At 40.1% G+C, this 15,951-nt stretch overlaps 1 protein-coding gene across 1 annotated transcript in view; it reads left to right on the forward strand.

The window, feature by feature from the left end:
* LOC123756334 (small integral membrane protein 12) overlaps window positions 1-14,948 on the forward strand; it is a 381,049-nt gene extending 366,101 nt beyond the window's left edge. The window contains exon 3 of the mRNA XM_069331393.1: window positions 13,877-14,948. Coding sequence (XP_069187494.1) covers window positions 13,877-14,350 — 474 coding nt within the window. The 3' untranslated portion in view covers window positions 14,351-14,948. The remainder of the gene's footprint in view (window positions 1-13,876) is intronic.
* The last annotated feature ends 1,003 nt before the right edge of the window (window positions 14,949-15,951 follow it).

Genomic DNA, 15,951 nt, shown 5'->3' on the forward strand with positions numbered 1-15,951 from the left:
TGTAGGGGTTGTCACAAGAGTGAGTAATAATCAAAGCTGATGCATATAACATCCTTGTCAGGCACATGCAAAAGTGAACACTTCCAGATTTGGAGACATGTGGAAATGGAGGCATGCCAAAACAAAGACATGCATAAATTAGAAATATTAGAAAATTAACTTTCGCAAGCAGCGTGGTAGACACGGTTGGAACAAGTTAGGCGAGAGGGTGGTGGAGGCCAAAACCTTCAGTAGTTTCAAAGCATTATAGTTTTGGAGCTTTGAAGACTTACAGGATTGTGCATTCTGATAGGCTTTTTGAGTGTACTGAGTGTTTTGGAAAGAATCAAAGTACGGAGCAATGTTAAGAGTCACATGCTAATACATTCAGGCAATAAACCTCATGAATGTTTTAAGTGTGGAAAAAGATTCAGTCAACTTGCTCATATGAAGGTTCACATGATGGTGCGTTTGGGTTTTAAACCGTATGAGTATCCAGAATGTGGGAAAAGATTTAGTCAACTTTCTCATGTGAAGACTCACATGATCGTGCATACAGGTGACAAACCTTATGAATGTCTTATGAATTAATTTTCTTACAATATACCTGTTAACATTTTTAAATTTTTTTACAAATTACCAAATTAAATTTATCTGCGATTAAGAATCTGTCCAAAGCCCTATGGGTGTTAATTGCTTTACAAGAATTTAAAAATATCAATGCTTTGTACTCAAATAAACCTATGTACCTACTAGTATGTATGTATGTATGTATGTATGTATATATATATATATATAACTGAAAACTCACACCCCAGAAGTGACTCGAACCCATACTCCCAGGAGCAACGCAACTTGTATGTACAAGACGCCTTAATCCACTTGACCATCACGACCGGACATAATGAGGTGATAGCCGAGGCTATTTGAACCACCCCACCGCCGGCACTCGGATAGTAATCTTGGGCATAGCATTTTACCAAATCACCTCATTCTTTGGGGCACACCTGAGGAACACAAATGCGAACAAGCCTGAATGGTCCCCAGGACAATATGCAACTGAAAACTCACACCCCAGAAGTGACTCGAACCCATACTCCCAGGAGCAACGCAACTGGTATGTACAAGACGCTTTAATCCACTTGACCATCACGACCGGACATAATGAGGTGATAGCCGAGGCTATTTGAACCACCCCAACGCCGGCACTCGGATAGTAATCTTGGGCATAGCATTTTACCAAATCACCTCATTCTTTGGGGCACACGTGAGGAACACAATTCAGTTGCATATTGTCCTGGGGACCATTCAGGCTTGTTCGCATTTGTGTTCCTCACGTGTGCCCCAAAGAATGAGGTGATTTGGTAAAATGCTATGCCCAAGATTACTATCCGAGTGCCGGCGGTGGGGTGGTTCAAATAGCCTCGGCTATCACCTCATTATGTCCGGTCGTGATGGTCAAGTGGATTAAGGCGTCTTGTACATACCAGTTGCGTTGCTCCTGGGAGTATGGGTTCGAGTCACTTCTGGGGTGTGAGTTTTCAGTTGCATATTGCCCTGGGGACCATTCAGGCTTGTTCGCATATATATATATATATATATATATATATATATATATATATATATATATATATATATATATATATATATATATATAATTAAGTAAATAAATAAATAAATGCTCATAGAATGCTACATACGGTTGCTAAACATTTAAAGTGCACTGAATGTTGGGAAAAAATTCAGAAAGAGCAGAGTGGCCTGCGGGCCGCTCCAAGCAACAGCCTGGTGGAACAACCTCCACCAGGCCCAAAGCCAAAATTGGTCTACTGGGACCAGGGATTAAATGCTACCTGCTAGGGCAAAGGAAGTTTAGGACTACAGTGTCTAGCAAAATACCTGCTATGGGACCTGGGATCAAATGCTACCAGCTAGGACAAAGGAAGTTTAGGACTACAGTGTATAGCAAAATATAGTTAAATGTATTAAATTTAATTAATGTAATGTACAATTTGTAATTAATGTTAATTAATTAATGTTCATTTATAATTAATGTAATGTACAAAATTATTTAATGTACCATAGCAAATATTTATTTATTTTTATTTATTTATTTATTTATATACAAGAAGGTACATTGGGTTTGAGAGAATACATAGCATAGTATTTACAATCTTATAAAGCCACTAGCTCTGACTGATTACATTGAGAGCTTGATTGGTAATTTAAACAAAAATAATAGGCACCACACAGCAGATTGATAGCACATATAAGAAGCCCACCACACACTACAACCACCACCACACACTACTGTTATTATCTCACTCTACAACTTCCACCACACACTACAACCACCACCACACACTACCACCACCACCACACACTACCACCACCACCACACACTACAGCTACCACCACACACTACAACTACCACCACACACTACCACCACCACCACCACACACTACCACCATCACCACACACTACCACCACCACCACACACTACCACCACCACCACACACTACCACCACCACCACACACTACCACCACCACCACTCACTACAACTACCACCACACACTACAACTACCACCACCACACATTACAACCTCCACCATTACATATAACAACCACCACCACACATTACAACTACCACCACCACACTACCACAACCACCACACATTACAACCACCACCACACATTACAACCACCACCACACACTACAACCCCCTCCACACACTACAACCACCTCCACACACTACCACCACCATCACACGTTACAACCACCACCACACATTGCAACCACAACCACACACTACCACCACAACCACACTACCACAACCACTACACGCTACAAACACCACCACACACTACAATCACCACCACACGCTACAATCACCACCACACACTAACAACCAATATCACACATTACAACCACCACCACCACACACTATAAACCAATATCAAACCTACCCATACTATCAAAACACAGTCTCCCACACCTAACCACGCCATCACATTTAAACCACCACAAAGCCCACAAATACGTCAGCATCAACCAGCATTACACCGTCTAACATACTCTGTCAGATGTAACAACTAAATTTGTGAATTCAAGATCAATTCTATTGTATAACACAGTGTTAGTATGAGAAAAACTTTACTTACATTCGAAGCCGTGTTTTAAAATGGCGGGGATCTTGTTGTACTGACGCTCCACACTGTGTGTTCGTTTGCGTATGTATGAACGTGTGACAATTTACTACAACAATTATTTAATTATTCTTATTCTTTATTTTACTATTTTTAGGGTACATGAAATTTCAAACTTATTTGCACACAATAATATAATTGCATTGTCATACCCTTATATATTATGGAAAATACGATGACATGAACGAAGTCAAAGTCAAATCGAAGTCAAAGTCATTGGCCGAACGTATTAGTCATTTTTTTTCTCACAAACGAGAGGGATAAAAAGAACCACATAGTATATAAGTATACAGTAAAGTCAGTTTTATTCAGGAAAGTACATACATAGTTGATTTACAAACATAATGTTGGATTTATAGATAGAGATAGTACATACTACCCGCCCGAAACGCTGCGCGTACTTTACAAGATTGTAAATACTGTACTATTCAATGTATTCTCACAAACCCAATGTACCTTCTTGTATATATATAAATAAATAAATAAATAAATACAATACCTAAAGCCACGAGTATGCATAGCATTTCAGGCAACCGGGCAGTATATGTACCCTTACTCAAATCTCTTAATATGTTTGATATTAAGTCCTTGCACATCCTCTCATGTGTATTTTATATATATAAAACACTTAACTGTAATGTCAATCCTGACCTTAAAAGCTTCCTAGAAGGTTGTATCAGATCCCATGAGCACCTCACCAGAAACAAATACCTATTTGATATTCAAAGGGTACGACTTAGTCAAACTAGAAATGCTTTACAAATCAAGGGACCTCGAATGTTGAATGACCTTCCCAATTATGTTAAAGACTGTACCTCTCCCAACCAGCTTAAGATATAACAACAGTAAAAACATTTTGTGTGTGCTTGACGCTCACTGATATGTTCCAGCGTTGTTTTATATTTGGTGCTATTCTATCTTACGCTTTGTGGATCTTTTTTACCTACGGGCTCATAGAACATTCTATTGCGAACACACTGGCACAAAAATGAATGACGTACATAGAAGAATAATGTCAGGAAAGTGAAATAAGTATAAACTTTCAAAGCACCGTATCTCACATGTGTCGTCCCGTCACTGATACTGGGTAACAGTTCCGCCACTTCCAACACTCTTTCGGGTGGGCCGCGACCATTATTCTACGTTTATATTCATATCACCGTGTTGGGAATTTCATTGCGAGTCCATTGATACCAAAATTAACGCTGTAGTACAAGTGTGGAGGTGATAACAATCCCAAGAGTAAAAACATTTTGTTGCTGTTGGGTGCTCACGGCGAGTCATCTACGTAGTTATTTATTTGCTGCTGGTATCCCTATACCTTTCGTGACTTTTTTAAATAATAAAATAAAATAAATATGTTTATTCAGGTAAGGTATATACATACAAGTGATGATACATTAATGGATTGATATATAGATAGAGCTAGTACATACAATGCCTAAAGCCACTATTACGCAATGCGTTTCGGGCAAGAAAAACATTAATATCTAGAACTTAATACTAATTGAGCATAAAGAATAAAAAGTGTTTAGAATAAAAACAAATAAAGATAAAAAAAGGGGAACATGACTGAAAAAGCAGCACAAATACAATAGGTTGACAAACAGTGTTGATTAAAAAAAAGAAAATAACAGACATGGGTTGACAATAGAGGAGTGAGGTAGGTTACAGGGAATTTATTAGGTAGTGTTTAGTTTTTATCTTAAACTGGTTGAGAGAGGTACAGTCTTTAACATGGTTGGGAAGGTCATTCCACATTCTGGGCCCCTTGATTTGTAGAGCATTTCTAGTTTGATTAAGTCGTACTCTAGGAATATCAAAACTGTATTTATTTCTGGTGTGGTGCTCATGGGTTCTGTTACAACCTTCTATGAAGCTTTTGAGATCAGGATTGGCATTATAGTTTAGCGTTTTATATATGTATAATACACATGAGAGAATGTGCAGTGACTTAATGTCTAACATATTCAGAGATTTGAGTAGGGGTACCGAGTGATGTCTGGGGCCAGAGTTGGATATTGTCCTAATAGCAGCTTTGTGTTGGGTAATTAGAGGACGTAAGTGATTTTGGGTAGTAGAACCCCAAGCACAAATACCATAGTTGAGATATGGATAGATAAGGGAGTAATAGAGAGTCACCAGGGCAGGGCGTGGTACATAATATCTGATCTTAGAAAGAATGCCCACAGTTTTTGAAACTTTTTTTGATATATTTGGAATGTGTCCCTGGAAATTCAGCTTGTGGTCAATGAGAATGCCAAGGAATTTGCCATCTAATTTGTTACAAATTTGGGTATTGTTTATTTTGAGATTTATTTGACTAGAGGATTTATTGCCAAACAGAATATAGAAAGTTTTGTCAATGTTAAGGGTGAGTTTGTTGGCAGTTAGCCAAAGATGGACTTTATTTAGCTCAGTATTTACTGTGGCATTTAGAGCAAGGGGGTCAGGACTGGAGTAAATGAAGGTTGTGTCGTCAGCAAATAGAATTGGTTTGAGGTGTTGGGAGGCATTTGGAAGGTCATTAATGTAGATGAGAAAGAGGAGAACTTTGGAGGAGAAGAAGAGGAGAAGAGAAAAGAGATTTTTACTGATGTTCTCCTAGAGAATTTTATTGCGAACACATTGGTACCAAAATGAAATACGTAGCTCGAGAACTAAGGTCAGGAGAGTAAAAAGAGTATACACATTTTTGTTTTGACGCTTAAGTGACAAAAACGCCGCGTGTACATACCACTAACATTATACTGTGTGACTCACTATAGATGTAAAGTGCCTTGTATAGTGACTGTTGTGAGCCTCTTGTAATGTCACTTGTGACACCTCTTTGTATCACGTGTGACACAAATATATTATATTATATTTATTATAGATACACAAATCACAGTACAAAAAGCACATTTAACATACTGTCTATCATACAATTATCACACATCCAAACAATGTGATGTGGTAAACTACTCTACTACTAAACTACATATTCTGCAATCTGATTCTGCCTATTGCTTAATTTAGAAACTGTATGACCAGACCACACACTAGAAGGCGAAGGGACGACGAAGTTTTGGTAAGTGCTGGACCATTCTCAAGTCGATTGTCGACTTGAGAATGGTCCAGGACCGAAACGTCGTCATCCCTTCACCTTCTAGTGTGTGGTCTGGTCAACATACTTTAGCTAGGTTATTGTGACTCATCGCTTGCATAGAAACTGTAATTGTGGTTGATCTCGAACCCATTGATAATGTGACGACTTATACTGAATTTTGTAACTATATCATCAAGATTGTAACCAGCTTAGCTAAATGTATTGTGGGGTTCAGTCCCTAAGCCCATATATGTGCCTCTGTAACCATTTAGGTTACAGGGCAAAAACATAAGAACAAAGGTAACTGCAGAAGGCCTATTGGCCCATACCAGGCAGCTCCTATCTATACCACCCAATCCTACTAATATACATGTCTAACCCGCACTTGAAACTATCGAGGCAGCCCACCTCCACTACTATGAAGTTCGAAAAATAATTCCTCCACCACTATGAAGTTGACAAAAAAGAAACTCTGAAGTTCGTATAGCAGGTTAAGCAAAGGCAAATCCTAAAGATTTTTTCAGTTATATCGAACAAAGGTTAGGGAAAGGATAGGTCCATTAAAGACCGAGACAGATCATATATTGGATTTTCGATTTTTGATATTTTGATATTTTTTGATATTCGATTTTTGTATCATCGGCAAATTTGCAAATGCGGCTACTCAAACCTTAATCTAAAACATTTATATTTATTATAAACAACAGAGGTCCCAGTCCAGAGGCTTGAGGCATTCCGCTTACAACATTTTTCCACTCTTATAACCACCCAAGCCCACTCATATACATGTCGAACCCACGTTTGAAACAATCAATGGACTCCACCACGTTTGGTGGTAATTTGTTCCATAAATCAACAACCCTGTTACCGAACCAGTATTTTCCCAGGTCTTTCCTAAATCTAAACTTATGCAACTTATACCCATTATTTCGTCTGGTGCTGATACTTTTAATATCCCATTTGTTATGTCCATTCATCAACTTGTAAACCTCTATCATGTCACACCTAACTCTTCGCCGTTTCAGTGAATGCAATTGAGGAATTAACTTTGTCATTCTATGCTGGATACGTTCAAGTGAATTTATATAAATTCTATAGTAGGCGACCAAAACTGAACTGCATAATCAAAATGGGGCCTGACCAGAGCAACAAATTGATTGATTGATAAGAATTAAGCCACCCAAGAGACGGCACAGGAATGAATAGCTTTAAAGAGCAAGATATAGCTGAAGAACAAAACCAGTTGTCTTGTTATTAACCCTTCGATTAATAAATCCTAGTGTACTATTTGCCTTATTACGAACATTCATGCATTGATCTTTTGGTTTTAAATTCTTACTAATCATAACTCCAAGTTCCCTTTCGAAATACCCGACTTCGCAATCACAACACCATCTATCTTGTATCTTGTAACTCTTATCATATCATTACCTAACCTCAAAACATTACATTTATCAGCATTGAACTGCATCTGTCAACCTTTTGCCCATTTCAAAACTCTATTTAGATCAACTTGAAGAGATAGTGAGTCTACTTCTGTGTTATTTCCCTACCGATTTTTGTATCATCGGCAAATTTGCAAATGTTGTTACTCAAACCTGAATCTAAATCATTTATATATACAGTGTTTAGCACTGTCTGGTTTTTTTTATATGACGCTGTTTGTTGACCGAATTGTATTTGTGCTGCTTTCAGCCATGTTCCCCCCTTTTTATCTCTTTTTTTTATTTGTTCTCAACTCTTTTTATTCTTTATGCTCAATTAGTATTAAGCTTTAGTCATTTTAGTTTTTCATGCCCGAAACGCTTTGCGTAATAGTGGCTTTAGGCATTGTATGTATTAGCCCTATCTATTAACTCATTACTCTTTGTAAAATCTCTTGTATGTATGTACCTTACCTAAATAAACATTTGATTTGATTTGAGTATTATAAACAACAGAGGTCCCAGGACAGAGCCTTGAGGTACTCAACCTACAACATTTTCCAACTCTGACTTAACCCCATTTATACTAACTCTGTTGAGCGTTGACCATTTATACATCAACTCTGTTGATGTGAGCACTTAATTGGCGGTCAGTGGTGGAGCTTAATTCTTAAAAAGCAATATATACTTTCGATCGTGATTTAGTTTAGTATGCGATTTAAAGAAAAAAGAGCATATCAATGTTATATCACAGAAAACGAATTTATCATAAACTCATGTATTTGTCTTATCATATGGAACTGCATTCATATTTTTAATATATAACAATATGAATATCCAAATTTCTGTAAATCCCCTACCATGTTGGAATCTGTGGAAATGAATGAGCAAATGTGCTGGCTGAAGGAAACCACATTGGTTTCATTTTGGATACAATGTCCATGGAGATTCAGAATGGAAACTAATTATATAGTTGAACCTGCAGAGAGGAGTTTAAGAATCTGTGTTGAGAGTGATGGACACAGCCTTCTCAATTATACTTCAGAGAATGTAAACATCTAAGAGTCATTAGAAATATGTGTAGAATAATAAACCCTACATTGTTTGAGTTAGGGAAAACACCATTTGTCATATAGATACTAGCTGTTCCTAAAGATTCACCCATTTTGCACCAGCAAGATAACATATAAGATTTTAAGGGTTGACGAATGTTAATCTTCTTGTTTGATAAACTGTGCAGTTGAGACATAGTTAATATGAACACGCCATGCAATATAAGACAACAAAACGTTTTCAGATTCTTTCACACCACTTTCCAGCAACTTTTATAATTTATATAAATTATTTTAGGGAATAATACATTAATTATATATTTAAACATGATATTAGTGTTTAGTGGAATGCATAAGGAGTCAAATTGTGTTAAAAAGAGCAATTTTTAGAAAATTTGGAAAACTACTTTTTTCTGATCATACAATACAATACAATACAATACAATTTTATTTAGGTAAGGTGCATACATACAATAAATATTTACAAGGTTTGTTTAACTTATAGGTATAGCTAGTACATACAATGCCTAAAGCCACTATTACGCAAAGCGTTTCGGGCATGATAAACTTAAATGACAAGCTTAATACTAATTGAGCATAATGAGTAGAATGAAAACAAGAAATGAAAACATAGATGAAAAAGCAGCACAAATACAATTATGTCGACAAACAGCGCTCTTTAAAGAAAAAAAACAGACATTGGTTGACAATAGAAGGGTAAGGTAGGTTACAGGGAATTTATTAGGTATAGCTTCGCTTTTAACTTAAACTGGTTGAGAGAGGTACAGTCTTTAACATGGTTGGGAAGGTCATTCCACATTCTGGGCCCCTTGATTTGTAGAGCATTTCTAGTTTGATTAAGTCGTACTCTAGGAATATCAAAACTGTATTTATTTCTGGTGTGATGCTCATGGGTTCTGATACAACCTTCTATGAAGCTTTTGAGATCAGGATTGGCATTATAGTTTAGCGTTTTATATATGTATAATACACGTGAGAGAATGTGCAGTGACTTAATGTCTAACATATTCAGAGATTTAAGTAGGGGTACCGAGTGATGTCTGGGGCCAGAATTGGATATTGTCCTAATAGCAGCTTTGTGTTGAGTAATTAGAGGATGTAAGTGATTTTGGGTAGTAGAGCCCCAAGCACAAATACCATAGTTGAGATATGGATAGATAAGGGAGTAATAGAGAGTCACCAGGGCAGGGCGTGGTACATAATATCTGATCTTAGAAAGAATGCCCACAGTTTTTGAAACTTTTTTTGATATGTTTAGAATGTGTCCCTGGAAATTAAGCTTGTGGTCAATGAGAATGCCAAGAAATTTGCCATCTAATTTGTTACAAATTTGGGTATTGTTTATTTTGAGATTTATTTGATTAGAGGATTTATTGCCAAACAGAATATAAAAGGTTTTGTCAATGTTAAGGGTGAGTTTGTTGGCAGTTAGCCACAGATGGACTTTATTTAGCTCAGTATTTACTGTGGCATTTAGAGCAAGGGGATCAGGACTGGAGTAAATGAAGGTTGTGTCGTCAGCAAATAGAATTGGTTTGAGGTGTTGGGAGGCATTTGGAAGGTCATTAATGTAGATGAGAAAGAGGAGAGGGCCAAGTATGCTGCCCTGGGGAACACCAATGTTGATGGGTAGGGTGGGAGAAATTGTATTATTCACAGAAACATATTGGAGCCTGTCAGTAAGGTAGGATTTGAGGTATTGTAGGGAGTGTCCTCTGACTCCATAATGATGTAATTTAAGAAGAAGGTTTTGGTGGTTGACAGTGTCAAAAGCTTTACGCAGGTCCACAAACAACCCAACAGAGAACTCATCATATTATAACTAAATGGATTTTGAACGTTTCACTGAGCCAATAAATATCATTCACAATTTATTAATGAATTTTACAAAATAACACTATAAATTTTATATTTAAACATGTAAAAACTATTTGTAATACATTAGGAACAAAATAGTTTTAGAAAAACAATTTATTATAAAACCTTTGAGTTTGGATTTTTTGATTAAAAGTTTCTCAGAGGCTCTCCTGCACCGTTCTCAATGCAAATCATTCCCACGCCTATGGGAAGAGATAGACGAACGTTTCCTAGATGATTTGTGTTTGCTGGGTGCAGGCGTCTTCCCTGGAACCCGGTATGTTGCGTCTCCTAGGCTTATCCCTAGGGGCCAGGGTTCGTGACGTGCTCGGTCGTGCATGTCCGGCCAGGCTCCCTGCGAGCGTCCTGGCGTCACCCTTGGTGGCGACGCCTCCTGGCCGGGCTATTTAGTTGTCTTTGTCCCTAGGGCCCGACCCTAGGGGCCCATGCCATGGTCGGCATCACCCACGTGGCATGGCGCTCCGTGGAGCGCTTGCCTTGGGTTGTGTTCCGCTTCCTACCTGTCCCTCTCCCTCGCGCCCACGGGCAGGAGGCGCTCTTGTGGCGGCGGTGCCGTGGTGGGTAGGCCCAAAGCTTTCTTGCTAAAGGCTGCCTTTGCATCAGCCGGTGTCGCCCGGCATGTTCTTCCTCAGACGTTTGTCTGGACGGTGTAGCCCAGCTTGTTCGTCCCAGTTGTTTGTCTGTCCGGTGTTGCTCGGTTTTGTCCATAACTAGGCGGTTGTCTGGCTGGTGTAGCCCAGCCTGTTCGTACCTAGACGTTTGTCTGGCTGGTGTAGCCCAGCCTGTTCGTACCTAGACGTTTGTCTGGCTGGTGTAGCCCAGCCAGTTCGTACCTAGACATTTGTCTGGCTGGTGTAGCCCAGCCAGTTCGTACCTAGACGTTTGTCTGGCTGGTGTAGCCCAGCCTGTTCGTACCTAGACGTTTGTCTGGCTGGTGTAGCCCAGCCTGTTCGTCCTAGACGTTTGTCTGGCTGGTGAAGCCCAGCCTGTTCGTACCTAGACGTTTGTCTGGCTGGTGTAGCCCAGCCTGTTTGTACCTAGACGTTTGTCTGGCTGGTGTAGCCCAGCCTGTTCGTACCTAGACGTTCGTCTGGCTGGTGAAGCCCAGCCTGTTCGTCCCAGTTGTTTGTCTGGCTGGTGTAGCCCAGGTCGTTCGTCTGGCTGGTGTAGCCCAGGTCGTTCGTCCCAGACGTTTGTCTGGCTGGTGTAGCCCAGCTCGTTCGTCCCAGACATTTGTCTGGCTGGTGTAGCCCAGCTCGTTCGTCCCAGACATTTGTCTGGCTGGTGTAGCCCAGCTCGTTCGTCCCAGACGTTTGTCTGGCTGGTGTAGTCCAGCTCGTTCGTCCCAGACGTTTGTCTGGCTGGTGTAGCCCAGCTTGTTTGTCCCAGACGTTTTTCTAGCTGATGTAGCCTAGCTTGTTCGTCCCAGACATTTGTCTGGCTGGTGTAGCCCAGCTCGTTCGTCCCAGACGTTTGTCTGGCTGGTGTAGCCCAGCTCGTTCATCCCAGACGTTTGCCCGGTGTCCCAAGTTATGATCGCCCCTGCCGTTTGGCCTGACCGGGGTAGCCCGGCCTGTTTGATCCATGACATCTCGTTCTCACGGTGTAGCCACCTGTTGTTTCCGCACGTACACGTTCCCTCCTGTTTCCCTGTCCTGTCCTACTCCAGCGCAGTCACATGCCGTCGAGCGGTCTGTCCGCTTGGGTGGGCTATGCTATGTTATTATCTTTTATTTAAGTTCCTAAATCAATTTATTGCATTGTTCAGCTTTCAATTATGCCTTGTATTTACTTACTATTCCTCTTGCAGCGTTAAAGCAGTGTCCATTGCTGTGGGATATTCAATTAATTTTGTTTCTCTTTTGAGAATATTATCGCTTTAGGCTAGCCAATCTCCCTTGATTAGTACTGTTTTAATAACCATTCCATCCCTTGAACATTACAGTTTTACTCTATCCAAACCATACCATGCATATAATACTGTTTAACCTACCATCCTATCCCTTGATTAATCCAGCTTTAAGCTACCAAATCTTCCCATGAATATCACTGTTTCTTTTATTTGTTCAGCTTATCTACAAGTACATTATATTACAGTCTTATTCTATTATTAGAATATAATATTCCCCTCCCGTTCTCACTGTTCTGTTCTACTCCTCCAGGGTAGGCGCATGCCGTAGAGCGGTCTGTTGGCTTGGGTGGGCTACGCCATGTTATCATTTATTTAAGTTTTCCTAAATTAATTTATTACTTTGTTCAGCTTTCAGTTATGCCTTGTATTTACTTACTAATCCTGTTGCAGCATTAAAGCAGTGTCCATTGCTGTGGGATATGCAAGTAATTTTGTTTTCACTTTTGAGACTATTATTGTTTTAATCTAGACCAAGTATTCCATGAATAAGTACTGTTTAATTAGCCAATCTATCCCATGAACATTACAGTTTTAATCTATCCAAACTATACCATGCATATATTACTGTTTAACCTAACCATCCTATACCTTGTATAGTCCTGCTTTAATCTACCCAAATTATCCATGATTATCACTGTTTACTCTTTTATTTGTTCAGTTTAAATACAAGTATATTATAATACGGTCTTAAGCTATTTACTTGTTCAGTTTCAGTTTGTCTTGTATTTACTCCGCTATTTATTCTCTGTTTTCTAGCACTGCTTAAGCCTCATGCCTTTCTTGCTGTTTTTGGCCTCGCTACGTTATTTATATTATTTATTTAAGTTTTCTAAAATTAATTTGGTACATAGTCCAGCTTCAGTTATGCCCGGTATTTACTTAATAACACTGTTGCAGTGTTAAAGCAGTGTCCATTTCTAGTGGCATACTCAAATAATTTTGCTTTTCACTTTTGAGATTAATATTGTTTGAATTCTTCCAAACTATACCACGAATAATACTGTCTTAATATAAACAAACTATACAATGAATAATACGGTCTTAATATAACCAAACTATACCATGAATAATACTGTTCAATCTATACATGAATATTACTCTCTTAATCTATTTTAACTGCTCAGCTTTTATTACATTGGTTTTTATTACGATAGCATTGGCTATGTCCGGAATTCTCAATCACTATGGACACTTAACTTTACCTTTGCTTTTGTCTACTTGGGTATGTGACGGTTGTTGGTGCAGCAGCTGGGTCTCCCTGCCTGCTTTTTTCCCGTTAGTCCTAAAGATGCTTACTTTTTCATTTTCCGCAGTGGCGAGAAGCCGGATCACGCAGCAACTGCAACACGGAAGAGGGCTCGGGCGGCGTCGTGCGAGGACAACAGCGCAGTGGTGTGAGGACGCAGCCGGCCTGGGCCAGGACGAAACCCGCCCGTTTCGCCTCTCCCTCCTCGGGGGCCTCCTCGGGCGGCTCTGATGTGGACGGCGACCACACTTCCCAGAGGCCCCTGCCGGCAAAGCGGCGGGTGGCACAGCGTCGCAGCCTCCACCTCTTTCGGCCGACGATTGGACGACGCTGCAGGCGCCCATCGCGCAGGCTCGGGGGCCCTCTCATGTCACAAGCCTTCTGGGCATGGGGACCACCGAGGCCGACCCTGCCGTGGCTGCTACAGCCGCCCTCATCCCAACCTTCACCGACCGTCGCCCACGGGCCAGGGCCAGGGGGCATAAGTCGAGGCGACGTGCGAGCTCCTCCAGTCTGTCCTCCTTCCTTCCCAGTTTGGTAGCATAGTTGCTCTGCCACCCTGAGGTTTTCCCTCGCGGCCAGCGGGCACTCGCCCTTCGGGGGGGGGTCCGGCCTGCTGGTCTGCGGGGTGGGGGTGCAGCGCCCGTCCCCAAGTGTTCCGCTGTCCGCAGCTACTACTTTGACTTAACAGCCATTCTACTAGTAAGCCCTAACTTAAGTCAGGAAATTCTTTCTCCTTATTCCTTGGCAGCTCGGCCTCTGGCCTGGGGTTGTTTTCTTCTCCAAATTCATATCAGGCTTTCCCAGTCTCTATGTAATTTTCTGCCGCCTGATTATTTCCAGATAGGGTTTCCATTATGTTATGTTGTTCACTTATGGTGTCCGGACTGTTATACTTAGAGTTAGATTTGTTACATTCGCCTCACTGCTAATTCTAGATAATAGGCCATTAGGTTTCTGCAGAGTTTGTTACTAGGCTGCAAGATTACTTTTATTTTACTACGGGTGTACAATTTAAATTGTTTCGTGCACTTTGAGTTAGCCACGGCTATGTTATACATTTGTTAAGACCTACTTGGAAGCCTGTTTTACTCTGCAGAATTATTTATCCTGTACTAATAAAATTTACGCCCCCATACTGTTGGTGTCTTCCTTCCCCTGATCAGAAAATATGAAATAAGAGAGGTCTAAAAATGCTGCCCTGTGGCACTCCAACGGTTATTGGTAGAGTGGGAGAGGTTATATTATTGATGGCTACACATTGGTGTCTATCACTAAGATAGGATTGGATATAGTCCAGTGTATGGCCTCGAATTCCATAATGATGGAGTTTACGTAAGAGGTAATTGTGATTAACAGTATCAAAGGCCTTTCTCAGGTCAATGAAGAGTCCAATTGGAAACTCATTTTTGTCAAGGGCTGAGTAAATTTTTTTTTTTTTGAGATATATACAAGAGTTGTTAAATTCTTGTACAATTATATCAAGGAGACTAATAATTGCATCGTTGGTACTCTTTTGGGAGCGGAAGCCAAACTGACAGGGGCTAAGAATGTCAAATTTTACGAGGTAGGAGTAAAGCTGTTTGTAGATATTTTTTTCAAATATTTTTGATAGTATGGGTAGGTTTGACATTGGTCTATAATTGTTTATGTCTGCCGGATTACCTCCTTTATGAACTGGTGTTACTCTTGCTTTTTTAAGGATATCAGGGAAGGTATGACACTCAAGGGATTTGTTGAACAGCAGAGCTATAGGTGGGGCAAGGGCGTGGGAGGCGCTCTTGTATATAATGGAAGGTATTTCACTGATGTTCCCAGCTTTGATTTTTAGTGAGTGTATGATGGACACAACATCTGTCGGGCTGACTGGTGAGAGGAGAAGAGAGTTTGGATAGCTGCCTGAGAGATATGTGTCCGAGTCTGTGGTATTTTACTGGCAAGGTTAGCACCAACCGATGAAAAGAAGCTATTAAATTCATTCGCCATTTCTAAATCAGATGACGGTGTAAGGCCATCCTTAGAGAGTGTTATCTGGTTGTGGGAGTGTTGTTTAGTTCCTAGGATATTAGAGATTGTTTTCCATGTGCTTTTCATGTTGCCTTTTGCTTCTTTGAATCTAGTCTCATAATATGAAAGTTTAGC

This window comes from Procambarus clarkii, chromosome 25, assembly GCF_040958095.1.
Source record: "Procambarus clarkii isolate CNS0578487 chromosome 25, FALCON_Pclarkii_2.0, whole genome shotgun sequence".
Classification (NCBI taxonomy): domain Eukaryota; kingdom Metazoa; phylum Arthropoda; class Malacostraca; order Decapoda; family Cambaridae; genus Procambarus; species Procambarus clarkii.